This window comes from Condylura cristata, unplaced genomic scaffold (assembly GCF_000260355.1).
Source record: "Condylura cristata isolate star-nosed mole 26May11 unplaced genomic scaffold, ConCri1.0 scaffold00032, whole genome shotgun sequence".
NCBI classification, from domain to species: domain Eukaryota; kingdom Metazoa; phylum Chordata; class Mammalia; order Eulipotyphla; family Talpidae; genus Condylura; species Condylura cristata.
Window position 1 is genome coordinate 15,076,072 of NW_004567133.1, and position 27,912 is coordinate 15,103,983.

Here is a 27,912-nt window from a genome sequence, read left to right on the forward strand (position 1 = left end):
CCAGGACAGGGAGACAACAAACTCTTTGCCTGAGTCACCCAGGTGTCTGGTCATGGCGGCCCAAGCCCACTGGGACACGTAAGCACAGACAGCCGAGACGCGCCATGAAACCGCCAGGCAGGGTGGCTGGGGGCAGTGGCGCGGGAAGCCTGTTCTTACAAAGTGATGTCTCGTGGCTGATGTTCTCAAAGAGGATGTTCAAGGTCTGCAGCAGCTGCACACACACATAGCGGCCGGACTTCTGCCGCAGGATGTTCAGGAAGAAGACGAACATGTTCTTCTCCAGGAAGAAGCTGGGGAGAGAACGGGAAAGCATCAGTGGCTGGCTTCCCCACCTGGGAGCCAAAGCAGCCTCGGGCGCATCCTCCCCGAGAAGACATCCACCTCTAGGCCAGGTCTCAGCCGGCAGGCCCGCTCGGTGCCCTCGGCTCCCCAGCCATCCTTCAGCAGAGAAGGTGCCATGTTTCCAGCTCACTCCCAGGGTGTGGGCCCAGCCCGCTCTGAGAGGCAGGGCACTGAGCATGACAGGCGGGGGAGGTCTGGCCTACCGAGGACCACACAGCTACCGACCTACCCAGCATACCCCACTTTCTAGACTCTGATTTATATCCTAGCTTTCCCAACTAAGTGTCTTCCCTTCACTCTTTAAATGTGCCTCTGAGAATTAATCAACTGGAATTCCCTACAAAAGGGTAAGGGATGGCTGAATATTCAGACAGTTTTGGTTTCAAACTGCTCAGTTTGTCATTTCTGCAAGGAACAGGAGGAGGGCACCAGACCATCTCGAGTCAAATTTCTGGCTGGTGGACAGCCTGGGAAGACGCAAGAAGCGTGGCGGACCAGATGTGACAGCTGCACACTGGGAAACGGAGGCTCAGACAGAGGATCTGGCCGAAGGCAGCTCTCCTTGGCAGCATGGAAGGAGGCATTACCCTCCAGGGCGTAGCTCTGAGTGCGCCCTATCGCTCACCAGTTGTGTGACACGAGACAGCGGCCAGCGAGTGCATTGGGGTGGCCCCACCAGGGAGGGCCCCTCCACGCTTCCAGACCCGACTTCCAGGACATTTTCTCCTTCTCTGGATCATCTGACTCCACTGGGAATATTACCCATGATATTTTCAGACTTTCTAGAGATACCCATTTCCAGAACTTTCTCATGTTCTGCTTGCTTTTCCAGCATTTCAAGGACACCATACACAGACAGAGGCAGATATAGATAGATATTTGTGCGAGACGAAATTGGCGTCAAATCCTGACATCACCAGGAATGACTCATGGTGTACATTTAGAGGAAATATTCAAAGGGTGAAGAAGAATCAAAACACAAAAAAGTATCAGAAACTCTTACTCAAACACAGAGCTGTCATTCTGGTCTCCCCAAATCAGGATCTCGGTGATGGAACGGATGGTCTCCACTAACAGGTTCCGGTTCTGTTCTGTGACTGTGGTGTTTTTGGTCAAAACATGATACAGGTATCTGAGACAAAGGAAAGGAAATTAAAGATTAGCCAGTGAAGTGAAAGCCAGGCTTAGTGATCAAAAGCAACATTTTGGGCATAATTCGCTTATGCTTTCTGAGATTCAGTTAGCTATTTCCCGTTCAGATGTTATAATTTACCAACCAAGGCCAATGGCCAGGGGCACACCGACACAAGTGAAGACAGGAAAACCTTTAAGCCCTTGAAGACAGACCCCTCGGGGGGCAGGAGGGTCATCTGGAGAGCTGGACAAAGTGAGGGCCGTGGAGCACATCCGCAGATTCAGATTCAGGACTAGAGGACCCCACCACTGGCCTAGTCATGCTTCCCGGTGACTGTGACACTGGGGGAGCACGAGGGGAGTCACAGCTCAGGGCTGAAGGCTAGGGTAAGATCCGCAGCCCAGACAATGCTGATTTAGGGGAGTGGAGTCTCAGCAAGGAGGGGTCCAAAGCCAGCAGCCAAAGCAACAGTCATGGGAATCCCCCACCAAGGAGACAGCAGCCATCAGAAGTGGGGGCGTGCTGCGCAAGGGCTCGGTCTCATTGGCTGAGCGCAGGTGCCTGCACTCACAAAGCCGGGTGGGCTGGAGAGTCTGCCAGGCTGCACCTCACATACCAGATGTGCCCCGGAGGTCTGTACTGCTCCAGCCCTGTGCCAGCCACAGGCTCCGGGACAGCAGACAGTCCAGGCCTCCAGGCCCTCTGCTGGTGGTGACGAGAATGGAAGGACTCGCTGAGGCCAGTCCTGAGCAGCTTCAAGGCTGGTCAGACACCCTAGGAGATGCTTCTGCAGCACACACAGGAGGCGGAAGCTTCGGCTGTCATGGCTGAGAAGGAAAAGATGACTCAGGCCAACACACCTCCTGTCTTGTTTTAGGACCACCTGCAGTCGGGTGGGGGCTGGGAGAGCAAGGCTGGGAGCCAGACGGGACTGGCTCTCTTAACACCAGCTAAGGTGGAAAGAGGCGGAACCATTGTGGCGCAACATTAAGGAGCAAGCTGCAGCTTAAGGGAACTGAGTTTTATGGATTAGTATTATTACTGTTTGTTACATTTTAAAGACATAGTATGATGTCATGTAATTGTTAACATAATTAAAAATTGCTTGCAACTTTCAACATGCAATAACCGGAAGAGCCCTCCCAAAAGAAGCTCTTCCACCTGCATCCAAGCCCCTCAGCTGGGCCCCTGTGGAGGAAACACCACAGCGCTGAACCCAAGCCTGGGAGAAATGCCAGGGAACTGCTCATGAGTCTCACCTCCATTCACCTGCCCCCAAAGTCTCAAAGAGCAGTTTTTCAGATGGGGGGCTCGTGGGCTCCCCACATGAGAATCACCTGTTGAAGCTGCAGATCCCAGCTCCCCACGCTGAGACCACAACCCACAGAATCTAACTCCAGAGCCTCCAGCCTGCATTTTGAACACGTGCATACAGATCTGCACCAGGCAGGCCACAGTGCGCCCCCTGCCCCGAGACGGGCACTGCCTGCTGTGCAGGGGCGAGGCAGCCCCCCGCTGGTCGCTCTGTCTGCAGGATGATGCGCGGTCACACTTCTGCTGCTGTTGTCATCATCGCTTTTGTTCATAATCTCTGCAAAACACGTCTAGTAACCAGAAAGCCCTTACAGACAAACCCGGAGAGAGGATTCTAGGAACATCTTCTAGAATCTTCTAGAGAAGATTCTAGGAACATCCATGTGCGGTACAGAGTCTGGCTCTGTGATCCTCCTACTTCAGTAACTGGGACACACACGTAGTTAGCATGTGGACAGCATCTGGCCAGAGGCTGGGTCTGAGAGCTCGGAGTCCCCTGCCACCTCTCCAACTCTTGCTGTCCTTGTCTTTTTCGGGGCTAGGGAGGGGGGCAATCTGGCAGGTACATAGTGACATCACTTTGGCATTTTATGCCCTGATCAGAAACAAAGTGGGACACATTTTCAGATGTTACAGGCTATTTGAGTATCTACCTTCGTGAAATGCCTGCGCAAGTGTTTTGCCTATTTTTTATTAGGTATCATTTATTGGTAGAGATCTTTGTGTGTTCTGAATGTGACGTGCCTGTCACTCTGCAGTGGGCTTCTGGTGATTTTAATGCAGTCCAAGTTATCAGTCTTTCCCTTGGATTGTGTTTTTTGTACCTTGCTTAAGAAATCCTTACCGGGCCTCCTTGGTGGTGGAGGGTTAAGTCTCAGCGCTATCAGGCTATCACCACTGGGACCTGAGTTCGATCCCCAGCCAGGAAGCTGACCCACATATGGCATCACAGACCTCTTCTGTCTCACCCATCGCTCCCCTCAGCAGTAGATTTCAGTAGATCCATCGGGTCTGCTCCCCACTCTAACTCTGTTGAGTCTCTCACCTCCTGCAACTCTGGCCTACACCCCAGTTCTTCTATACACAAATAAAACAAATATAAAAATATATAATTAAAAAAAAGAAATCCTTACCTATCCTAAGGTCATAAAGAAATGTTGTTCTCTTATTTAAAAGTTGCTATTTTAGAGATGGAAAAAAATGTACAAAATGATGTAAAAATAAACTTTTATAATAAAAAAAAAAGCAAGCTAAAAAAAAAAAAGTTGCTGTTTTAGCTTCCCTTTTGGACTTACAGCACATCTGGAACTGACCTGTGTGTGTTTCAAGGGATTGGCCAACTTTGCTGTTTCCACATGGGGAACTCGTTGACCCAGCAACATCTACCGAAAAGGTCCTTGCTTCTCGCACGCACGCACACCAGCATCACCTCTGCCCCTCATCAGGTGGCTGTGTGGGGCGCTTTCTGAGAGCTCCGGGGCCGCTCAGCGGGCCGTCTGCTCTGTGCCAGCACCGTGCCGGGTGACTGCCGCGTACAAGGAGTCTTGCTAGGTGATCACGTAAGTCCTTCAATTCTTTCCTGTGGTGCTTCCAGTATTACACTGGCTATTTTGATGCTCTGCATTTCCATATAAATTTAAAAATCACCTCCCAATTTCCATAAAAATGCCTGCTAAGATTCCCTTTTAGACTGTCCTATGTCTACCGCTAAATATGGAGAGAACAGACTTCTTTGCGATCGAGTAACGTGACAGGGACTGCACTGCTTTCAGAGTTTGCTGCACATCTTTTGCTAGATTTATTCCTAAGGTAGTTGATGATTTTGATGCTATTGTACATAGCAGAGGTGGACATTTTCAACATGGTCTAAATGCTTGTTGGGGGCAGGTCCCCTGATCTCAAGCTCTGACGCCTCCTGACAATTATGCCTGCACCTTACCCCTGCTCACCCCTCCTAATGCCCCAGTGCACAGAAGAGACCCTCAGTATATGTTTGTGCAAATGCACCAGGGAGAAAGAAGGCTGAAAGGATCAAGGGCTAATTTTTATTTTTAGACTTATTTATTTATGCATACAGAACAGGGGTACAGGCCAGAGATGCAGGGGTGGTGAGAGGATTCCCCAGAGACAGAACGGGGAGCAGAACAGGCAGATCAACAGTACACTGCTGAGGGGAGCAGCGGGCGGGTCAGGAGAGGTCTGCCGCGCCATGTGGGTCACCTCCGGGGCTGGGATCAAACTCACACTGGAGCAGCTGCAGCTCGCTTGGAGGGCTGCGCTCTAACCCTTTGCGCCACCAGGGAGGGCCCAAGGGCTAATATTTTAAAGCTGCCTCCGGGGCTCAGGAAATGCAGTCATTCAACTACCTCTGAAATAGTAATGTAGGTTAGTAACTTCCTGATTATAAATGTAACATTCATTTTTAAAAGGTTGGAAATGAAGTGGCAATAGTCCACCAGGCCACTCTGAGCAACAGTCACTGCAGGGGCCTCAAATGATGGTGGCCTCCGGGGTCTTTCTCTTTGCTGTGGATACAACTAATTGAACACTGCCATGTCTACTTCTATGCCCATCTTATTTCCCACCTCTGGCTAAAATAAAAGTATTTGTTGCCTTCATTGTCATTGACAACTGTTTACAAAGACCTACAATGGCTACAAAGTACACCACTGAAAGGAAGACAGAGGCACTCACGCTGTGACTGGGCATACATTCCTAATTGTCTTGATGACCTACAGTGTTACCACGGCCACCTCTGTGCAAAGCTGTGTCCTTTCTAGATACTTCCCAAAGAAGGAACCATTTACTTTGGGTGTTTGACCACAGCAAATTCAGATTTTTCTCTTACAGTGATGACATTTCTCTCATCCTCTGTTATGTGTGCATTTTCATCATCATTATCAAGACAGCTGCTGCCTCCTAATGAGCCTCCTGCTCAGCGTAATGTGTTCGCTCATTAAAATCCTCCCAGCAGCCCTGCGGGTTGATGCACCAGGGAGCTGCGGCCCTGGGAGGCCAGGACGGGCCCGGATTCCGAGGCAGGGATCCCAGGCCAACCCCCTTGCTTAAAGGGCTCTGTGGTATAGAGCACGCCACAGGGACACAGACAGCACTTTCACTAGCTGAGGATCTGCAAGAAGTCGAGAATGTAGGGGGCGCTCTGGCGAGGGCGAGTAAGGCAGGCACACCTATGCAGGTGCAGAGTTGTATGCCCCGAATTACAGCTATGCAAACGACTGGCATTTCAATAAGATGGAGATGGGGGAAGAGCCCGAATTAAGAATATTTTTATTTTAAAAAGAAGAAAGCGTAGGATCCAAGAAAACCAAATAAACTAACAGAGAGAAACAAGACACTGAAGTACACCTCAGCACCTCATGTAAGTCCTGAAAACTGACTCTCCTGGAAAAAGAGCCAGCACGAAGAGAGCGCTAACAGAAGCACTGCAGAACCCCAACGCCAGATCCCAGAAGCAAGCATGCCCTACTTGGACAGGCGCTTAGGAGCCAGAAAAGCCCAGAACTCAGGAACACTTCAGCCCGTGGCCAGCGCGCGGCCAGCACACTGGAGCCTCATCACCAAGGACAGTGGCCGGTAAACAATCCTGCCTCCGCCTCCACTACCCTGCGTTCCCAAGAGAGGCCCTTCTTCAAGGTCCCCTTTATTACTGAGGCAGACACAGACATGCAAAGCTCAAGTCCACACAAGTCTGATGATTTGTGTTGGAATATGCTCTTAGGAGGCTCCTACTGGAAGATCCTGAAACTTACCTGTTTGAGAGCGTGAGAAAGGATGAAGAATACAATCCGCTCTCCCAAAGCACACCCGCCCCTCATTCCTGGTAACAATGTTGGGGTGTAGATGGAGGCTAGCCAAGCCTGGGTCTGTCTGGACTACTCAGACGTCCCAGAAGGCCCCATGCTGCGCCTTGTCAACCTGCATTCGGTGAGCGCCCAGCTGTCTGGCCAGGAACAGCTGTGTGCAGGGCGGATGAGACCAGAGGACCAGGGAAAGGTGTTCCGGGAGCTGCTTCTCCTAATGACTCATCCCCCAAAGACGTCCAACTGGGTCACCGGACGAGGCTGGGCCTGAGAGATGCCGAGAGCTGGCACTCCCAGGCCAGGCTGTCAGCCCTGGAGGAAGCCACAGCTCCAGCACAGCGCTGTGGTGGCACCGGCGAGCAGGCAGCTAAGGAAAGCTGCTTTCATTCATGCAGAGGCATCTCACTTAGCCTCGATCCCTGCCAGGGGGCCAGAGCCCATGCCAGCACCTGACAACCCCAGGTAAACGGGCCACACAGGACCTGTCCTCAAGGAGCTTAGTGAGGTTCAAGCAGGAGAGACAAACACACAACACAGTGCACGAGACGGAGTCAGCTGCCTGGGGGTCCCACTTGAGGGTGGGGCAGAGCCCGAAGCACCCGCAGCACCTACCAGTGGGCATCTACCTGCCTCTCAGGAGGAGACTGGCGTGCTCACGTGTTAGCAGAGCAGGAGAGCAGGGTAAGGACAAGCAAAGACAGGAAAACCTGTGTGGGCAGGAGTCATCAGGGCAATCTTCATGGAAGAACTGGTATTTTCAGGGTACAGTTAGGCAGAGAGCTTAAGTGGAAAGAGCAAGACACGGGCAGCTGAGGATATGCAGTGTGTGCCAGTGCGTGAGAAAGAGGCACCCTCTACTCCAGATGGCAGGGGGGATGGCAGGGGTGACAGCACAGCTCACCAAGGACAGCGGTCCCCCGCACCCCAGGTGGATGCTGAGCTCAGCCCGGCCCTCCTCCAGCCCATCCTCCAACCAGCCAGACCAGAGCGCGCCTCTTAAGGCCCTTCCAGGACTGCACTGGTCTCGGCCCGATGGCCGAATCCCTTAACTGCCTCACAGACCCAGCAGGACTGGTGACCTCGCCTCACCACTCTGCTCTCAGCTCCCACACCCCCTCAGCCACGTCCACGTCCACCCCATTCTGAATGACCTGACCTTCCTCCAGGCTTCCCAAATGCTGCTTCCTGCACCTAAAGCAGTCTCCCTTTACCTGCTCTCCCTGACGCTGCAACTACCTGGTAATGACCACTCAGTCCTAGGACCTCCTCCAGACCGGGTGTCTGCCAGCTGACAGTGCTCTGGGCCCTGGCCTACATCACTGGCCTCCCACTCTGACTGTGTTCCCACTCACTGCACCACTGAGGAATTCTGAAGGCCTAAAAGAAGAACTTGGACTTGACAGAGCTGATGCCTCAGCCCCCTAGTTGTGATACGGTGAACATAATATTCAAAGAAAGTGAACCTGGCAATATTATACACCAAGCTCTAAAAATATCAGTGCTATCTTTGGCAAACATAGAAAATACCAAGAGTAGGTGAGCATCTGCCTGGCAGGTATACATTTTTCTTCTTTTTGGATAAGAACCCCTGACTTTTCCATGGGAGGCACCCCTATTTTGGATTCTCTGTCCAGAGCTTAGTCAGAGCTGATGCCACTCTGGCTCCGTGGCAGGGCCGGCTGGCGTACCCTGTGACCCCGCACAGAAACTGAGAGGCGGGCTGGAGACCCTGGCTGGTGCGACGATGCTCACTTCCAGACCGGAGCTGGCACGGTTCAGAAGGCAGCGCCCTCTTCCCCAGGAATCGCTAAGCTGACGTGACGCAAGCCTGCGCCAGCCTGGGGATGACACCGGCACCACAGGAAGAAGGAGCAAGAGCTGGAAAGGGGCAGACGCTGCCCGCTCCTGCTGGACTCCTGGCCCCAGCCGTGGCTTAGCGGGATGGCTGCGCCCCCCACCCCATCCGGGCTTGAGGCTGCTCCAGTGGCGTGTCTGCCACTGCACCAGGAGTTCTGCCCCCCACACCAAGCTCATCAGAACTGAAGCCACAGCACAACACAACGCCAGAAAATTCTATCCGTCTGTGCACGTGCAGCTCCTAGTTCTGGGGATGTTTGAGTTGCAATTAAATGGGTCCATCGGTAAAGGTTCTGCTTGCTGGTGGTATCTGTTAGCACCACAGCTTTGCTGCTCGTCTGGCAACAAGCCACTCATGAGATGGAGCAAATGGCCTCCTGACTATTTTAGCCGGCCTCAACGAAGCCAGGGACCCCGTCTGGTAGACCACGACCATGGGCAGCCAGTTTTCCATTATTCAGCAAAAGTAAAACCCGCCGAACAGGGAGAGTTCTTTCCCAGTTTGAAAGCTGGGGATGTTTTGGAGAATGTGTTCAAAACGGGCTTCCAGTTCTCTGCATTATTTTCTCAATTTTTCTGTTAGTCTCAAAATGTTCTAAAAAATAAAATCTATTTTTAAAAGGGGGGAGGGAGGCTCCCCAGATGGTTTGTGTGAAAAAAAAAATTTGCCAATCCTAAATTCTTTTAAATATCTTAATCATGCCTCTCTGCAGCCAGAGCTCGTAAGATAGGCAAGAGCGTGTTGGCAGCTGTCACTGTGACTGGTAATGTGACCAATCTGTACCAGCTGCCCAGGACTTCCCCAGTGTGGGCACGGCACGGCGCAGCACAAGCCCTGCCCGGCCCAGGCGCGCGAGGCAGCCGGTCACTCTACCTGTCGGGTAGAGGCCCCAGCCCCACCTCACCGATCCACAGCTCCCAGGTGCCCCTCCACACTGTGCTGCCTCCGCAGTGAAGACTCTGGTGTGGCTTCCCCCACAGCGCTTCCTAGAAGGATCCTGCACGCCCCGAGCCCAGGGCGACCCCGGCTTTTGTGGCTTCGCAGTCACTGGCTCTCCAGCTGCCAAAAACTCGCCCAGGGACTGAGCTGTGCCCAAGATGCTGACCATCCCGCCCAGTGAAAAGCAGCACAGGTGCTGAGGTGGCCTCCAGCTGTTATGGCAATGTGTTCCAAGTGACTTGGGAACCTTCTAGGCCTCACGCCAGCACACTAACAGCCGGGATTAAGTTGATGTGCTTGACCCAGGACGGGCAGGTCAGATTTCCCAAAAGTGCCTGGCTGGCAGGAAGGCAAGGATCCCCATTGGGTGGTCAGACTCAGCTCAGCTTCCCAAACTGACTTGGAGGGAAGTTTTATTTCAAAAGGCAAAGTCAAGAGTGCACACTCTGAAGTCAAACACAGGCTTTCACACTTTTCAGCTGCTGTCATCTTGGGGCAAGAGACTTAACCTCTTTGAATCTTGGTGTTCCACTTCTATAAGTGGAAACAATAGTAGTTCCTATATCTCACAGACCTGTGAGGACTTAAGGAAATAAAGCACAGGAAGTCCTTAACAAGTACCTGACTCCAAAAATAATGCTCTCAATAAATATTCAAGTGATTTAAGACCCACTAGGGTCAGACAGAGCTAGCTGAGTGCCCGTGGCAGGGCCAGACTCCTACAGATAACCAACCTCCCCCTTCTTAGCACATCCGCACATGATAAATTCCTGCAATCTTTACACCCCTCTTTCCGGCCAGCAGCCTTGGCCTCTAGGAGTCCTGCTTGCCTATATACTCCCCTCTGGCCGGGACGTCTCTCCTTCCCAAATGTCTCATCTCTGCTTCCCAAAATCATCCCTCACCACATAGTGACTCATCCTGCCCCCCATCTTTCTGAGACCCACAAACATTTATTCATGCCTACTCCACTCTAAAAAGGATAGCATCTAAAAAACAGCACCCCTAGCTCCAGCACCCCTAGGTACCCCACTAATTTCTCTGTGGCCAATCCTTTCCATTTCCTCCTACTGTTCCCCGCCTCTCCCCTCCATCCTTCTTCCTTCCCTTTAGTAATCTCAGGAACTCCCTCTGGAAATCAGCCTATTTCTTATTACCAAAGGTTAACCCACCCCCGCCTAGGTCTCCTCCCTCCTACCTTCTACCCCTTGTCCAAGTCCTACACTCTTAACTACATGCTCTGCACGGCTCCCCATTTCATTTAATTTTTCCATTCCTGAAAATGAAACTGAGCTCCTACTGTGTGCAAGGCATAGGAGTAGAAGCCAGGAACACAGTGTTGAGCAAAACAAGCAGTCTCTGCCCCCTTAAAAGTAGCAGTTTAGCAACAGACAGAAGTGAAAATAAACAAGATAACTGCAGATAGTGGAGAAGCACTGAATGAAATCAAGAGAAAGATCTGCCAGAAAGGAACTGGACTGAGGAAGTAGGCTAGGTAGGGTGGTCTGGGAAGGCCTTGCCTAGCTGATAAACACAACTATCACCACCCGCCACTACTGACCTCTTTCTCGGCATCACATTACTGAATCCTTGCACAACATCTCCATGTGCAGATGGGAGAGTCAGAGGCTCAGAGAGGTGAAGCAATTTGCCCAAGGTCACACAGCCATTAAGTGGTGGAATCAAGATTAGAATGCAGGTCTAACTACACAGCCACTGTGTGCCCTCCTGCTTCCCAGGACTCCAATTGCCACCTGACCTCCCTCAGAGCTCTACTTCGGATACTCCCTTCTTAAACCTCCTCCCCCAAACGGTTTGTTTTACAATGACTGTCTCTCACTGGGCACTTGAAAGTGCTTCCAGTTTTATGTGCACTCTCTCGTCCAACCTTAAAAACAAGTGTAGGAAACAGGTGCGATCACAAAACCCATTTTACAACCGAGGTCACTTCGGTCTAAATCCACACACTTAAGAGTCCAATCCGGATTAAGTGGGACTCCGGCATCCATACGTCTGATCCCTAAGCTGTTCCACCCAGGACACCTGGTGCCCACCTTGCGCTGTCCCCCCCCCTTACCCCCCAAGAGCGAAGTCCATAAACTAAAACCCATTCCCTTACTTTCCAGAATGGGGTCCTGTGGCTCTGGGAAGCTAAGTGACTTGTCCAAGGTCACACAGTGAGGAGCGACCGGGTCAGGGTTCGAACCCGGGCGCTCGGACTCCGGAGCCCTCGCTCGGAAGCACCATCCATACAGCCTTCGCCCGGTGCCTCTTTCCGCCCTCCATCTCCCAGCGCCCCCGGTCCGGGCTGTGAACCCCCATCCCCGTGCCCAGCCCCGCGGCCTCCCCCCGCTGCCCCCAACACACTCACTTGAGGTGGTCCAAGGAGTGGATGTTGCGGGAGGACTTGCCATGGCCCCCGCCCACCCAGCTCCGCGAGCGGCCAAACATGTCGGCGGTCCCGGCCCGTCGCCGGCCTCACGGTCTCATGCCCGAAGGGCCGAGCGGCAGGGCGCCCTCGGCGGGAGCACAAACCGATCAGGCAGCGGCGGAGGTGGGGAAGGTACCACCAACCACCTTCCTCCCCGGCCCACAGTCCGGCACTGACATTCAGCCGGAACCGGCCGTTCGACCGCGCTTTACGGCCACCATTACGAGGAACGCTGGGAAATGCAGTTCGCCCGCGAGGCCCCTGCAGACAGGACTCCGCGAAGGAACTACAAGGCCCAGGGTGCATCATGGGACTGCGGGCCTGCGGGCTTCCAAAAGAGGCGGAGCCAGAGGCGGAGAGTCCGCAGAGTGCTCCGAGTGGGCGGGAACGGGAAACCTATGGGCGGAGCCAGGGACGGGGACTCGGTAAGGGTGGATGAGAAAAAGCAACCGCGATATTAGCGGTTACTGGCTTTTTGAAAATAATAATAGCTATTCTGTGGTTTATATTATGTGGCACTATCCTAAGTGCTTTACATATTTTTTGTCTAAATCTCAACAATCGTATGGAGTATTATAATTATCCCTATTTTATTATGGAGGAATTTGAATCAGAGAGGGTGACTTGCTAGGGTCCTGCAGTTACTAAGTGGGAGAGCGAGCCTTCAATCCCAGGCACCCTTAGTCCTCAGTAAGTCAAACTGTACAAATGGGCCTTGCCTGTCCTCCCGCTTATCCTCACCCCCCAAACTTTATTTTTAAAATAAACATTAAAAGACCTCTAAGCAACAGTGTACCAAAACCGAACATCCTGTACTTTCATTGAATATTTCTGGTCTTCGCCCAAAATCCAAGCTATTTCCAAAACTACCACCTTAACAAATAATAAACCAAGATGGATCTAAAATTCCCTCAGACATTAGGAATGGGGAACTCTATGGAGGCAAAATTACTCTGCTCACCATTCATTCATTCATTCACATTTATATCTGATAGTTATCAAGGACCTATGCCGTCCTGTTAGCTGTGCGCTGGACAGAATTGGGCCAGATGCCGAGGTGCTCCCCAATGCTTAGCATCAGGCTTGATGCATAATAGGTGTTTAAAAATAGTGACAGAGGGGGGCCCTCCCTGGTGGCGCAACGGGCTAGGACGAAGCACTGCAAGCGAGCCGCAGCTGCCTCAGTGCGAGTTCGATCCCCAGCCCCTGAGGTGACCCACATGGCAGGCAGACCGCTTCCGACCCATCTGCTGCTTCCCTCAGTAGCACACCTAGTCGATCTGCCTGTTCTGCTCTCCACTCTGCCTCTGGTGAATGCTCTCACCACCCCTTCACCTTTGGCTTGTACCCTAGTTCTGTATGAATAAATAAATCTTTTAAAAAATAGTAACGAGGGAATTTAAAATAGTAAGGGAATTTCCTTACCTTCATCAGGTAAGGAAATGGAGCTCAGTAAAGTTAATAGCTTGTCCTAATTCATCTAAAGGAACAATCATTTGGAGAAAAAAGGCAGGTTCTGCTCACCAAACACACTCAGGCCCTGCAGCTTCCAGGATTCCTCCATTTCTCTGGGCCTTGGTTTTCTCATCTGTAAAATGGGACAACATACTACACTGCCCCTTGACGACTTCACTCAAGCATTGGCTGTAAAGCCCCCAGCCCATCTGAGATTTAAGTTTGTTGAACTGCTTTGGAGATGCTTTAGACAAGGTCATTTTCCTGAAGCATGTACTAGGGTTGCCCACGTACAAGGAAAGAGGGGTGGGGTGGTGGGGCAATCAGTGATTGAAAGAGAAATGCGCTTTCCTGTGCCTTTTTGGTTGTATGATGTTTTTAACCACGTGCATTACTAATGTTTTTAGACATGGTTACAAAGCAGAAGAGCTCAAAAGGCAACGCTACTCCTGAAATCTGACCTGCCTGGGAATCTCTTCATTCAGGGGTCCCTAAACTCTACTATGCAGACCCCGCAATGGGCGGACCTTCCTGCAGCCATAATTTGGAGAGATAAAGGGGGCACTGATTGATCTTCCGAAAAAAGGGGCACTTTGGGAAAGTCCGGGATTTTCCCTGGCAAAGCCCACCGTTCCTGTCCCACCTGCCTCTTTTTTCTTCTGTAAACTGTCTCAAAGAGGCTTGGCGTCAAACCCAAAAGTTTGTGCAAAGTACAGAGGAAGCTCGCCGTTGTTTTCAGTATTTGTGGCCGGTTTGAAAGATGCAGGGTCTCTCTCCCCTCCCTCAAAAACCAGCGAATAGTATAGCAGAACCGCGCGGAGGTGCGAACCGGGAAAACAACTCCGAGGCCGGAGCCCCGAGGGGCGGAGCGAGGCGCTAGCCGCCCCCGGACGACTCTGGCCAATGAGCGCGGGGGCTGAGCGGGCCAATGAGCGTGGGAGGGGCGCGGCTGGCCAATGAGCGCGGGACGGGCGCGGCTGGCCAATGAGCGCGAGAGGGGCGCGGCTGGCCAATGAGCGCGGGGCCGCTCGGAGGCGGTGCTCTGAGCTCGCTCAGAAGTGCGACGCGGCGGTCGCAGCCATGGGCGCTCGGCCTGCGGGGACGCGGAGGGGGCTCGAGGGAGGGTCCCGCCGGACTGGAGAGACTACGGCCGGGATTGGCCCTAGCCGCTGAGCCGCGGCAGGGTCCTCGCCGGCCCCGTGAGGGCCAGTGAACGCGAGCCGGGCGCCTCGGAGGGTCTGGGCAGTCGCCGGCCACTTCCAGACCGCCGGGGCCCGCCTGACCGCGGAGGCGATCGAGAGGCCGTGGGGGCACATCGGGGGGTGCCGTCTCCCCACCTGGCACGGGTCGGAGGCCGCCGCACGTACCCGAGAGCACGGTGGGGTTCAGCGCCGCCTCAATCGACCCCCGGGGCGGCCCTGGATGGCTGAGCTGCCCCCTCGCCGGCCGCCCGGGCGCCGCAGCGGCTGAGCTCGCTAGGATCGCCGGGCCGCCGCCGCCCTCGCCACCCGCTGCATGCCCGGCGCCCGGGTCGCGGCCCACCTGGACGCTCTGGGCCCCCTGGCCCCCTACGTGCCGCCGCTGCTGCTGCCCTCTATGTTCTACGTGGGGCTGTTCTTCGTCAATGTGCTGATCTTATACTACGCCTTCCTCATGGAGTACATCGTCCTCAACGTGGGCCTGGTCTTCCTGCCCGAGGACATGGACCAGGCGCTGGTGGACCTCGGCGTGCTCTCCGACCCAGGCTCGGGCCTCTACGAAGCCGACTCAGAGCTTGACGTTTTCGATGGTTACTTGGACTAGCCTTGGCTTCTGGCCCCTTTCCCCCTCTCCTCCCTTCCCGCAACCCCCAGCCTGGACAAGCCACCCAAATCATGCCGCCGCTGCTGTTGGGGAACGCCGTCTGACCAGAGATGGGATCCCCAGGACGAGGCCCTCTCTGGCCTCGCGGCCTGTAAGTGCCCTCTTTCCCTGGGATGAGGGCGGGCTGGGCCCTGGCTGAGAAGGGGGAAGCTGTCCCAGGCTTCCATCCACTTCCAATGCTGTGAGGATGCCAGATAGGCCTAAGCCCCTCTTGGGCACTTTTACGGTCCATACCTATTGCCACAACTTAATGGGAAAAACCTCCCACCCAAATCCTTTTGCTGCAAAGCTGTCAGCTCCTCCCCCGCTTTCAATCTGGCTTGATGGTGACCTTGGCTTTGGGGGGATTCTCCGTAGTCCTAAAAGGATAAAGACTTGGAATGGTAGAAGAAACAAGGAAGCAGGTACTGGTCATCTTTGTCCTTGGGCCCATGGGGGACTGGGTGGGAACCGAGCAAGGCCTCCCAGCCAAGCTGTGACAGGAAAAACCCGTAACCGTACTTCCTTTTGGCCTTGGATTTGCTGCTGTTTTGGAATCGGGTTTCAGGGTGCCCCAGCTGGGCAGTTCTGCAGCTCCAGTCTACAGGAGCTGCCAGTTTCACAGACTGCCTTCTTGGTCCAGGCCAGCTGGGGGTTGGCAGTGAACTGGCTTTGCTGGCAGTGTTGACAAAGCCCCTGGGTCTTCTGGGCTAGTTGAAAAGAGACCCCCAGATCACTGCACTGAGGTGTCCTGCCGCTGGGCTATGATCAGGAAACTTGTGTCTAGTTGGGTGACAGGAAAATGAAGATCCAGGGGGGAGAAAGAGTTGGCCAAAGTCACAGCCAGAAAGTGAGGCAGCTGGATTGGAGGCAGGCAGGCTGTCAGGCAAGGGTCCTCAGGCATCAGGACCCCCTCAGCTGAACCTTTAGCTGGGCCATGCTGGAGGGCACCGCTGGAGCTCAAGTGGTTACAGGGCTGCTCAGTGAGGTGGTGGGCATGGGCTCCCTTTGGGAAATGATCACTGATCACCTCACCTCATGCAGGCTTCACCAGCCTATGCTGTTGCCAGCCTTTGCCAAGTTTGCCACAGTCAGGGTGATGCAGGACAGGACTTGCTGGCCATAGCTTTGGGATCCGGGAGCTTCACCCAGGAGTTGACAGTGAGATTTCTTTGCACAAGGCTCTATTTGAGCTCAGCTCTGTCTCGCAAGAGCTCGGTTCCGGGAGAGCGTCAGCTGCTCTGCACTCAGCCCAGCCTGCCTGCCTCCATCGATTTGCTTATTGAACAAATGATGGCTGAGGACTGATTATGAACAAAACAGACTAAGCCCTGGCCTCTTGGCACCTGGAGAGAAAGGCAGATTCCCAGACAGGAGCATCTGACTTGTGAGTACAAGGAAGGTGGGGGGGGACTCAGGCACCCCCTTGGGGACCACTGCTTCCTCTGCACTTGGGATGACACCAGGCATCTAGTAGGTACCTGAGAGATGCTGGATGAGCATGGAGAAGGGCTGCCTTAGACTGGGGGCTCAGCAAAGGCCCCCTATGAAGATGATGCACTTGAGCTAAGCCCCAAACTGGTAGGGCCAGATGTGAAGATATGGAGAGAAGCAGTTAGGCCCAGGGAGCCCCTGGGCTGGAGAGAATTGGTTCTTTCAGCACCCAAAAAGAGACCGGAAAGGCCCCAGGAGAGGTCAGGGGTGCTGGCCAGGGCAGATCACAGTGGCGGGGGGGGGGTGGGAGGGTGGGGAGCGTTTGAAGCCTGTGAGGCCACAGCTGTGAGCAAAAGAAAGTCATCAGAAGGTTTCGGATGGAGAACACGCCAGTCCAAGTCACCGCTTATGAAGATCACTTTGGTGGCTGTGGGCAGAATGGGCTGCAGGGCAAGCTCAGGAGCAGGCAGGCAGGTAGGCAGGCTGTCCAGTTGCTCAGGCCAGAGCGGAGGGAAGCTTAGAGGCCACAAGGCTGATGGAGAGACAGGAACAGGCCAAGGACACCTTTGGGTGGTAGCGCCTGTGGGGCCACGGGAAACCTCCACTGAATTTCGAGCAGATACCACGCCTGGTTCCAGGCCTGTGCATATTCACTCACTCAGTCATTTAACAAACATTGGCCACCCCCGCTCTTCTGCCAGGCCCTGGGATCCCAGGATGCATCTCTGCCCCCAAGTCAGCACTTGGCTTTCAGACAGTACAAGGTGGCAAAGAATGTCTTATTTTATCTCTTCACTGTATCAACAGAAACAGTTTCTCTTCCAAATGAAAATATTGGCACATTCCAACGAAAAACTAAGTCCAAATGCTTCCCCGTACTTTGTAGCAAAAGCTGTTCTAGCAGAAGCACCAGGAAGGGCTTCTCAGGGACCCTTTGGCAAAGCTTTGAGTGGTAGGGCCTGCCCCCCTGCTCTGGAAGGCAGGGCCCTGGGCCTTTAGCCTGAGACATTCCAGAGGCTCCCACAGCTGTCCCTCCTCCCCACTCCCCAGCCTAAAAAAGGCAGCGTGGCCCTCCCAAGAAGCAGGGAAGCCCAGACGGGCCTGGGGTGCATAGTAGCCACATAACTCATCTCCAGTGCTGTTGTGCACCCTCTTAAGGAAGCAGTATCCGGGTGATGACTAGGAGCAAGAGCCCAAGGTTCAAATGACCGAGGCTGATCCTAGCCTGGACCTTGGGCATGCTGTGTCCAGCCCTGGGCATCGCTCGCTTATCTATAAAACGGAGCTAACACAGTCTGCCTCCCTGCAAACAGTGAATGAGATGCATGCCAAGCTCTTAGACCTCCGGTGGCTGGTAAGTGATAGCTTAATATTAATCGCTCTTATCATGAACTGTCAAGTCTAATGGGCAGTGTACACTTAGGCTATGTGAATGCGTAAACCCGCACTCACTCCTTGCATGAATATTCATACCCCACGATGAGCAAAAGAGGACTGGCCGCCTGCCTCTGGGAGGGTCTAGATCTGGGACCCACTTCCCACTTGGCCCTCCTGGTCGGGGCCCTTGCCAGACCTTTCTCACTCCCCTGTGGTCTTCAAAGGCCCCTGGCTCTGGAGTCCTGGAGTTTTCCTGGCGGTTTAACCTTCTCAGGAGCAGGGAATTGGGGATTGGGTGCTCCCTCCTTCCCTGGAGGGCTCCCGCTGGCCTGGGAGCCCGGGAACGTCCTGCGTCCCAGCAGTTCCCAGCAGTTCCGCAAGACCAGTGCCCGTGCCAGTGCGAGGCAGCTCAGCTGGATCGATTTGTCCCGGTTCCTGAAGAAAGCAGCTGCTGCCTGCCAGCCTCTCAGCAGCACCACCGAGGGAGGGCTGTGAGCGGGGAGCCACACTGCGGGAGCCACGCTGGGGGATTTGCTGCAGAGTTGGTGTGCTGGCGCCACTCACCAGAGTTGGTGAAGGGAAGCCAGGCCTCTGAGGGCACCACAGCTGCTCCCCAGGACCCGCCCCCATCCCTCCAGGCCTGTCTGCGGCCTTTGCCATCCACAGCACCTCCCTAGGTGTTGACTTACAGCCCTGCACAGCTATTCAAGCCTTCTAGGGGGACAGGGTCATCCACACCAGAGACAGGTGGCCAGGTGCACCCCAGGCCAGGCTGACTCCCACCTCTGTCCTGAGGCAAACTCCCACAGAAGAGTGCCAGCCACAGGATGCATTGATGCCAGCCACCAGCCTGGAGGGGGACGATACCAGTATCTGTCCCAAGACAGCTGAATACTGGGTCTGACTCTCTTGGCCCCAAGTTATGCAAACTGGAGATTTCATCCAGGGGACCCCTCACAGCCTTGTGTCTGTTCTCTTGAATAAGAAATCGAGGGCACTTCTCAACAGGCCCATTTGTATTCCTGGTTCACCTGATGCCTTTCCCTCTTGGGGCTTCGGGAAGCACAGTCTGCTCTGGGGAAACAAGGGTCACAAAGGGGCCGACATCTTTATCTGGTCTCGCAAATAAATAAGCCGAAGCCCAGGGAAGTGATGGGCCAAAGTCACACCAAAATAAGACAGCTGGCCCTCTGGCCCCCAGTTCTGAGGTGCTGGAGGGGTGTGTTCGGGAGGGGGGGGCCCTCCAGAGAGAGCACCCCAACACCCTGCCAACTTTAGAGCACCACTCATGGCATCTACCAGGCCTGCTTCCTATGCACATGGCTTCTCGCTAACTGTATTTTGCAATAATTTTGCAGTTATAGAGAAGTTGCCAGAACAATGTAACCACCCAAGGTCACCAGCTGCAGCAAGTAACACTTGCCACTGTCGCGGGCATGGACTCCGCGTGCTCACGTGCAGACATGTACTCAGACATGCAGCTGCTTCCCTGAGGCCCTGTAGATACCTCACAGACAGCGGCTCCTTCAATTCCTAAAGACGCCCGTGTGTGCTTCCTCAGAACTAGGACATTCATTCACACGACATGGGCTCGATTATCTGAATCAGCAGCTTTAACATTGGTACATCCCTCTGCCCAATCTGGTCTAGGGCGGTTTCAGCCATTGTCCCAGTGGCCACTGTCCCCAGTGAAGAGGGCTGGGGAGGATAGGGGAGTTGGGGCCCAGGACCAACCCCAAGTCCCGTGACCTTGGTAGTCACGTGACCTCAGCAGTTTTCCGTCTGTCTTTCCTGACATTGGCATTTTGAAGGGACACACGTCTGGTACTTTGTAGACCGCCCTCAGCTGGGTGTGCCTGACATCGGCCAAGGTAGCGTGTTCCCGGCAGGAGTGTCCACACAGGCGTCCTGCTCCCACCCCCGCGGGTGCTGACTGGCCCCAACTCGGGCAGCATCTCGCCAAGTCTCCCCACCGGAAAGCTTCTCTTCCGTAGAGCTCGTAGCTTATGATTAAGTCCACTAGCATTGATGCTCTGGGGTCTTTTCCATCTTCATTTTCCTGTAAATTGATATTTAAAAGGATGTCTAGGTCACTGAGAGGCAAAGCAGCATCCCTCGGTGTGGCTCCAAGTAGTAAGTGCCAACGCCGTTAACTTGTGGCGGGACACTGCAGGCGGCTGCAGCCGTGGGCCTCTGGCCTGCTCTTGGTTAACACGGTGGGTGGGCACCCACGGGCCGTCGTCAGGGATGAGGAAACGCTCGCTCGCTGTCACTGGGCCTCGCACGAGGCTAGCCCACATGGCCCCAAGGCCACTGCTCAGAGGCTTAGTGCTCAAGGCAGACTTGGATTTAAACCGCAGCTCCACCGACAACGTGGGCGGGTCAGCGCCTCCCCTGTATAGCGGGGGGACGGCAGCGCCAGCCCTGGCCCTGCAGAAGGCTGGTTACAGTGGATGCAGTGCAGGCCCGCACCTTACCCCAGAGGGGGCTCAGGCCCAGGAAGCCCTCCCCTTTCCTCAGGCCCCTTCCCTAGTGAGGCCCAAAGACAATTGCCCAAGGGTGGTGTTAACTCAGCGGCAAGATCTGTGAGGCCCAAGCCCACCTTGGCTGTGAGGCTGCCTTCCCGGCCTGGGTGGGCTTCAATGCCCCCCACACACACATCCATGGGAGGCTTCATTCCTGGGACTCTTCCTGGCAGGACCTGACTGGGTGGTTAAAAATAACTGCCTCACCCACATCCGCAAGCTTCTCCTGGCATCACCCCGAGGGTGCGCCCAGGTCTCATTAGCTCCATTACACAGGGAGGTAAACTGAGGCTTGAGGTGGTTGACGCCCCAGCTACCCAGGTATGGGGTGACAAGTTGGACCTCCTCGCCCCTGAGTCAGGGATCCTCTGTCACTGGTGTCCCCAGGAGGCCTGGACAAGGAGCTGGGCCCCAGCAGGCGGTTGCCCTTCCCACCGGCGACTTGGGGGTGGGGGAGGGGGTGCCTTGCCTGGCTAGAGATAACAGTTACATTTTCAATTTATTTTTGGCATTGCCTTCTGTTTATGACAAATAATACTGTTTTTTAGTCACGCTAATGACGTAAAAGTTCCTTTTAAAAAATTGGAGTTTAAAAAAAAAAATGTTGACTTAAAACGCTAAGTAAATAATAGTCCGGCAGTTCCTGGAAGCGGCAAGACTCATGAAGTCGTCTGGCCTCTCGTGGTCCCTGGCACGGACCCATGGAGGCAGTTTCGGCCCGAGAATCTTCCACAGAACCACAGCTGATAAATCCGAGTCCAGCTTTGTGAAACCTGTCCTCATTTCTCCAGAACGCTGGTGTGCACCAGCCCAAGGGCCCAGCCAGGCCGCCGTCAGCAGGACAGGTGGAGGCCTCTGCTCAGCCCCAGAACTGGGCTCGCAGGAGACGTGGAGGAGCAGAGCGCCGTTCCTCAGGAGACCCCAGCCCTGCGGGGGCCCTGCCTGCTGTGGTTTCCAGTGGGGTGGAGCCACACACCGACACCGTGTGCGCTGGGGGCCCGGACACAATTTCATCTGTCCACTGCTCACGGCCCATGAGAGAGATGCCATCGTCCCTGCTTCAGATGAGCAAACAGGCCCAAACCCTCCATGGTTTCAGAACAGAGAGGGGAAAGCTGATGGCTAAGGAATTGTCTGCCTGTTCTCGTGGTTAGAAGAGAAGGCGCTTCCTTGAATTCTCTGAGCTGCTGTTCCAGGAGTCTTTTCAGCCCGGGTTCTGATGCCATGGAGAGAGCAATCTGAGCCGAGTGCAGTGAAGACTGAGGTGCAAATCCTGTCCCCGCCATCTGTGAGCTCTGGCCTCGCTCAGCTCACTTAACCTCTGAGCCCCATCTGAGCTGCAGGCTATCGCCTGACTGGGCCCCACCTCAGGGGGTGGTTTTGAGCAGTGAGTGCGCTGACGAGGGAGTTAAAGCGCACAGAGCCAGGGGAGCATCAAATGCTGAGAAGCCACACCTGCTGTCGAGGTTCTCGTGGGGTGGGAGCTGCTGAGGGGCCGCACTTGCCAGTCAGGGGGCCGAAGGGCTGAGCTCTGGTAGTCACAGCTGTTGCCCAGTTGAGAGGCCCCAAGACATCCTTCGCCTGTGGCTAGAGGGACCTGGGGCCACATCTGTGTCTTCAACTTGCTGTGTGACTTTGGGCAGGTCATTACCGTCTCTGGGCCCCTTCATCATCAACTTTTTGTTCCTATCTGAACTCTCATTCGTCATTGTTTTCTCTAAGCTGACTTACTTTTTAGTGTGAAATACAGGTCTTGAAAAGAAAGGCACTTTCTATGGCCATCATAAATGGAAGACTGCTGCCATGTGCCCTAAATAGCTGACCCCACAGACTGAAAGCGGAAGGCAGCGGCGACTTCCAGCTGGAGCCTGTTCAGAGGGGAGATTAGCGCCTGCAGAGAGGCTTGGCCAGACCAGCGCTTTTCTGGGACTCTTCCCTCTGAAGTCACAGGACTCGGGAGGCACGTCCTTGGCATCTGACCCCAGCCACACACGCTTGAAATGCACTCAAGAACAACCAGGCCTTGGGGGAGGAGGCGGTGAACCTGGGGGTGGGGTGCCTCTGAGTACATAATCCCGTCCCAGGTTCCTGGACACCTCGGCTCTCAGGAGCACCCCTGCCCACCCCACAGGGAGCCCCAGAGGCTCCTGGGGGGGCAGCAGAAGGTGGACTCTTGGAGGGGAGGGAACCTGTGAGCACTCTTCAAGGGGCGAGCTGTCGGATGGTCTCACTACTGCCCGTGTGCCCGCTCACCTGCCAGGGCCGTGGGAGGCTGCTTGGGGCGGAGGACAGGAGCGCCAGTTGGTGCGTCCAGTGGGAGCCAGGGAAGGTCTCTGAGCAGGCTGGATGTATTCACTGGCCTCGAGAAGGTGAACCTAGCAGAGGGGACAAGAAGCTTGACTGGCTCAGCCCCACTCTCTCTTCCCACTGCCTGCCGGCCAGTCCCGCCCCCAGCCCAAACCAAGCTTCAGGCCATTCCAAGCCCCGCCCCCACCTGGAGGGTCCTTCCCCCGCCCCCCCAGGGTCCTTCCGCACAGCCTTCTCCAGGCTCCCTGGCGTCAGGTGTGCGCCTTTGAGCTGAAATCCTCACTGGACGGTGCACCAGGAGGCAGGGGCTGCACTTGGCGCGCAGGTGCGGTGGAGACTGGTGTTCCCGGGCTCCCGTGGACAATGCCCTGGAGAGCTGAGCGCTGCTGCTGAGTCACTCACCCTCTCTGGACCTTGGGTTCTTCATCTGTGAAACTGAATCAGTGATTTGTAACCCCTGCTGCTAGGAGCTTGATGAGATGACCTGAGTCGTGTTCCATCCGGGATCACTGCAGGGAGCAGAGCCTGGGTGGGGACTCGGGTGTGGGTGGTCCACGTGGGAGGTGTGCCCTGCAATGACGTGGGCGGGAGGGGGGGGGCGGTAAGTCAGGGAAGGGGTGTGTTCTGGAGCCGGCCACCACTGCAGCGCAGGCTCAGCCCTGCTCAGCCTATTCGGGCCAGTGTAGACGGCGAATAGGCTGCAGGGCAAGGAGCTGGGACCTGGTCCACCCTCTTTCTGGCCGCACAGTGGGGGGCGTGACCTGAGCTCCCCCTGCATCTGCAGCTGGGGGCCAGGCGGGCTCAGGAAGAAAACAGAGCTTTGGGCAAAGGGGCAGTACCCTGCAGGTGGAAGCTGCCAGATCTGCGTGCCCAGAAGCGTGGAGGGGGCAGGGTGAGTCACCCCAACCTCTGCCTCCAGCTCAGACACATGGTTTAAGGGTAGGAAGTGGCAGCTGCCCAGTGGTGATCATCCCAGGGGTGCCAGGCCAGTGCCAGCCTGCCTGCCACACACGCGCCTCTCCAAGCAGAGCACTTGGCTCGGTTTCTTAGCCTGGAAAATAGGGCAGTGCATGGGTTTCAGTGGACACAGGGGTGCTGCCCCTTACGTGGCCCTTGGAGATGTGACAGGCACTGAGGACAGGGACCAGGGATGCTGCCAGTGGCCCCCACCTCAGAGGCATGTCCTGCTGCAAACATCCCGGCACTGATGAACAATCCGTGCCGCGTGTTTCACCTAAGTTTTATTTGATGCCGATGATGTTTGTGGAAGGAGTCATCTGAGCTGACAGAGATGGGACTCAGACCTGGGCCAGGATGAGGCGGGCTGTGAGGAGTGGACATGGGGATGTGGACAGCTGCGGCCACCTAGCTCTGGCTGGACACAGGAGAAAGGGATGGGACGTGAGGCCCACGCAGGGCGAGGCAGTGGGCACAAGGCCGCCCCGGCCGGCAAGCAGCTACGGCTTCCTATAGGCTGCGGGACATTTGCTGCAGGCCTGGGCTGCCTAGCCCTAGCCACTTCCACAGTTTGCTCAGCTGCCCTGCGGTTCAAGTCTGCCGGCGGACAGGGTCACCCTGGTGGGCTGGGCTGTCCTGCCTTAAGCACCAGGACCTCCAGTAAGGTCCTTGATCGCTTCTCCAGCCCAGGGTCCTTAGAAAAAGTGGGCAAATTCATTATAAAAGATTCTTAAGAAAATGCATGGGCCTAATATTGGGGCTTCTGTGGGTTCCCCAAATACAAGAGATGGACCAAGGCCCCCTGCTCTGCCCAAGACTGGAGGCCTGGGGAGTGGGCCTCCACGTGGAGGGCAGGGGAGGGGGCAGCCTGGTTCTTCCCTGCTGGTAACGTCCCTTCTTGCCTCTCTGCAGGCCAGTGCTCCTCAAAAGCTTCGTGCCAACAGAAAAGTTTCTGTCCGGACCTGAGTGCCGAGGCCGGACAGGCTTCTGCCCCTGCCAGGGAGTCTGAAGACTTGACCTGCCTGCAGCGTTGCCCAAATGGCCTGGCCTTTGCTCATGACCTTGGCAGTGGCAATGGATGTTTACAGGAACCCAGCCAGAGTTTGCCTCCCCGCTCAGCACCCCCGACTGCCTGCTTCCCCCATTTCACCTATGGAGAGGACACTGCAAGCCGAGGACACACACAGAAGTCACCCCCAGCTCTGTCTGCTGCCCGGGGAGCCTGGGCCCGGTGGGGCTTGGCCCAAGGCGGCTCTCAGATGCCACCGCTGTGTCAGGGAGTGACTCCGGAGGAAAAGCCGCGGAGGAACGTGCCGGGGCGAGGGAGGGTGTTGACGTCTACATTTCAGGCTGCTGCTCTTCATCAAGTTGCCAGAATTGATCCTTCAGTCCAGGGAGCACCCAAGGGCGCCCCTGCCAGAAGTACTTTTTGAAAAGTGTGAGTGGTGTGAATACTTGATTTCAACAAACCGATAAAAGCAATACTTGGGAGGCTGACTTCTTTCAATTAAAGCATATGCAACTCCAAGTGCCGGAGGGCTGGCTTTTCATTTCTTTTTAATTTGAGGTTCGGAAAAGGGGTCTTTAAGCAGAACCCCATGGTTGACAAAGGCAGCGAGACAGGGCTGCCCCAAGTGGGATCCAGGGGGTCTGGAGACGTCCCCCCCCCGGCTGGGCTGGCGTGGGTGTCCGGATCAGCCTCCTCCCCGAGCCTGCAAGCCTGACAAGCCAGGGCCAGCCCCGGGTGTGGTGGCCAGGCCAGGTGGGCCCGAATCGCCGACGAGGCAGAGTACGGTAGCCGTGCTCTGGGCATGCGGTGGCCCCACGCAGGGGGAGGGCAACGAGGGAAGGAACAAATGAGCGAAATTGTGTCCACTTGTGGTTTTGTGGAAGCAAGTAAAGCAGAGGATTCCCTGCAGTTTGCAGCCACTCGATGTTTCCACACCCCCGCACACTCACGCAGGACACGGCTCCAGCCTCAGGCGAGGAGCGGGCCCAGCGGGCGGCAGGGAGGACGGTCACAGGCCACTGGCATCCCAGTGGATCTCGACGGGGTGTTGTGAAAGGTGAGCAGAAGACGTTCGAGAGTCCGGAGGAAAAAGGCGGGCGTGAGAAGGGAGACATTCCGTGGGGAAGGACCACGGGGAAAGGTGTGTGGACTGGAAATCCACCGAACGTGACATCTTGTCAACACAGAGTGTGACTCTGGGCATCAGGAGCCGGGGCTCCCCGAGCTTCACTTCTCCCCCAAGCACATCTGGGCCGGGAGCAGTGCCAGCGCCAGTGTCTGCCTCCAGAGGCACCCTCGAAATAAAAGGTCAAATTTGCATCTTGAGTCCCCCCCACACACACACAGGACTGTGGCCTCGGGCAAGTCAGCTCTGAAGTGGGGACAATAATTTACCAGCAGGCTAGGACCTAGGACAGCAGAAGTAATGCCTCTGGGCAGACACTGCCAGTGTCTAGGCCGCCAGTGGCAAGCAGGGCCCAGGTTGGGTTGCAGCTCTCAGCCCCCGCCCGCCATGCTCATGTTCGGGTGTCTTTGTGCGGGGCACGCTGCCCAGCCTCCCCTGACAGCCCCACCCGGAGAGATGTTTGCACTCACTAGCATGCAAGCTTCGCCTGCAAGGCCCAGCAGCCACTCTGTACTCCCAGCCTATTGCGGACTGAATAAAGCACAGTAGTGAGGATCATCCACTCATGCCACAAACATTTATTGAGCAGCGATTGTGCAGGCGGCTTGCTGGGCAGAGAGCGCAGCAGCGAGCACTGCAGGCAGGTGAGCTGAGTGTCTCTCCCGGGCGCCACGCCTTCGGGAACAGGCAGCACAAGGAGGAAGTATGACCAGGATAAACCGCAACGGGGTTAGAGAGAGGGGGCGGGCGGGGTCTGCGTTTCCTGGGGTGGCCTTGTGGACCTCCAGGGGCTGTCGTGAAGGACGGGAAGTTGGCCATTGGAGAGCTGGGAAGGACAGTCCAGGCAGAGACACAGACGTACGTGACCAGCAATGCTAACTTACTGAGCGCATGCAGGTGCCAGTTCTTGGGGTGTTAGCTCATTGGCCCTCCACGTAACCCCATGAGGAGGGCACTGTGATCTTGCCCATTTTACACCCGGGAAGACTGAGGCACAGAGAAGTCCACAGTAAGTGGTGAGCTGGTGTGGACCCCGGTGGTCCAGCTCTTGGATCGCACCGCTGACCCCAGGTGGTCCCTCTTGGGCAGGAGGAACTTAGCATCGCGCCGCAGTGACCATCCTGCGGGGCCTTGCGAGGCACGTCCTACGTCCCTGCGCTAGGGCACGCGTTCGGTGTGCCAGCTTACGGGTCAGGAACGCTGCCACTGCACCATCACTGGCCGGTCCTAGCCCCTTCTGGCATCCAACCTCATTTTGTCATCCCTGTACAGACATGGCAGTGGGTGCCCGGTGCCTGCCCTGCCAGGCTGATGGCACAGTAGAGGCCTGTTTCAGAAGCTAGGTGACTTGGTGCTCGCCCATGGGCTCCACAAACCCATAAATGTGGAACATTGAAATACCACTTAAATGCCATTTAAAGCCCATGGTCACAGCACCGATGCCCTTGGCAGCGAGGCCAAGGCGGAAGGCACCCCCTTCCCGCAAGGGCTGCCACCAGGCTGCTGGCTGGACCCCGCACTCCCAGCTCCCATCTGCTGGAAGGAGAATTTGGCTCCCGAGAGCTGAACAGAGGGCGCCCACTGCCTCCAGGAGAAAGTGCAGTTGTCCCAGACCGGGGTTCCGAGGAGCCGGCCGGGCCCCAGCACGGAGCAGCAGCTGACCCGACACAGCAGCTGCGAGGACAGCAAAGCCCCCACGCCCACGTGGCCCAGCGGCGCCAGCTCTGGGACTCGGCCCTGGGGGGCGGGGGGGCGCCCGTAGCAGAGGAAAACAGCCCCCCACGAGGCCTCCAGGGCCTCAATCTCCCTGATCCCCAAACAATGAATTTTCCACGGAGCCTCGGGAGACCATGCAGCAAATCCCTTCCAAAAGGCAGGGCTTGGACTGAGGAACATTCAGCCATGTGTGTGCGTGCACACGCCCGCAGGGGTGGCGGGGACAGAGGGCTATCACACCAAGGAGAGAACAGAAATAATGCTGTGTGGCCTCTGGGGCTATCAGACCAAGGAGAGAGCAGAAATAATGCTGTGTGACCT

At 55.6% G+C, this 27,912-nt stretch overlaps 2 protein-coding genes across 8 annotated transcripts in view; one reads left to right on the forward strand and one right to left on the reverse strand.

The window, feature by feature from the left end:
- CLEC16A (C-type lectin domain family 16, member A) overlaps positions 1–11,980 on the reverse strand; it is a 168,878-nt gene extending 156,898 nt beyond the window's left edge. For 5 of the 6 annotated variants that reach the window (XM_012731955.1, XM_012731952.1, XM_004691757.2 and 2 more), the window contains exons 1-3: positions 11,784–11,980; positions 1,349–1,477; positions 160–293 (exon numbers count right to left, since the gene is read on the reverse strand). In XM_012731955.1, the coding sequence (XP_012587409.1) occupies positions 160–293; positions 1,349–1,477; positions 11,784–11,863 (343 nt within the window). In that variant the 5' untranslated portion in view covers positions 11,864–11,980. Of the gene's footprint in view, positions 1–159; positions 294–1,348; positions 1,478–11,783 lie in introns of those variants that run through there. The other variant, XM_012731954.1, reaches the window with a different exon arrangement.
- Positions 11,981–14,677: 2,697 nt separating this feature from the next.
- Positions 14,678–25,263, forward strand: DEXI (Dexi homolog (mouse)). Of its 2 annotated transcripts, none has more exons than XM_012731994.1 (2): positions 14,678–15,565; positions 24,653–25,263. In XM_012731994.1, exon 1 carries the CDS (start codon positions 14,814–14,816, stop codon positions 15,099–15,101), a length of 288 nt encoding a protein of 95 aa, XP_012587448.1. In that variant the 5' UTR covers positions 14,678–14,813; the 3' UTR covers positions 15,102–15,565; positions 24,653–25,263. The 2 variants fall into 2 exon arrangements, 1 of the variants encoding a protein (XP_012587448.1); XR_001145988.1 differs by having other exon boundaries at positions 15,101–15,252.
- Positions 25,264–27,912: the final 2,649 nt, after the last annotated feature.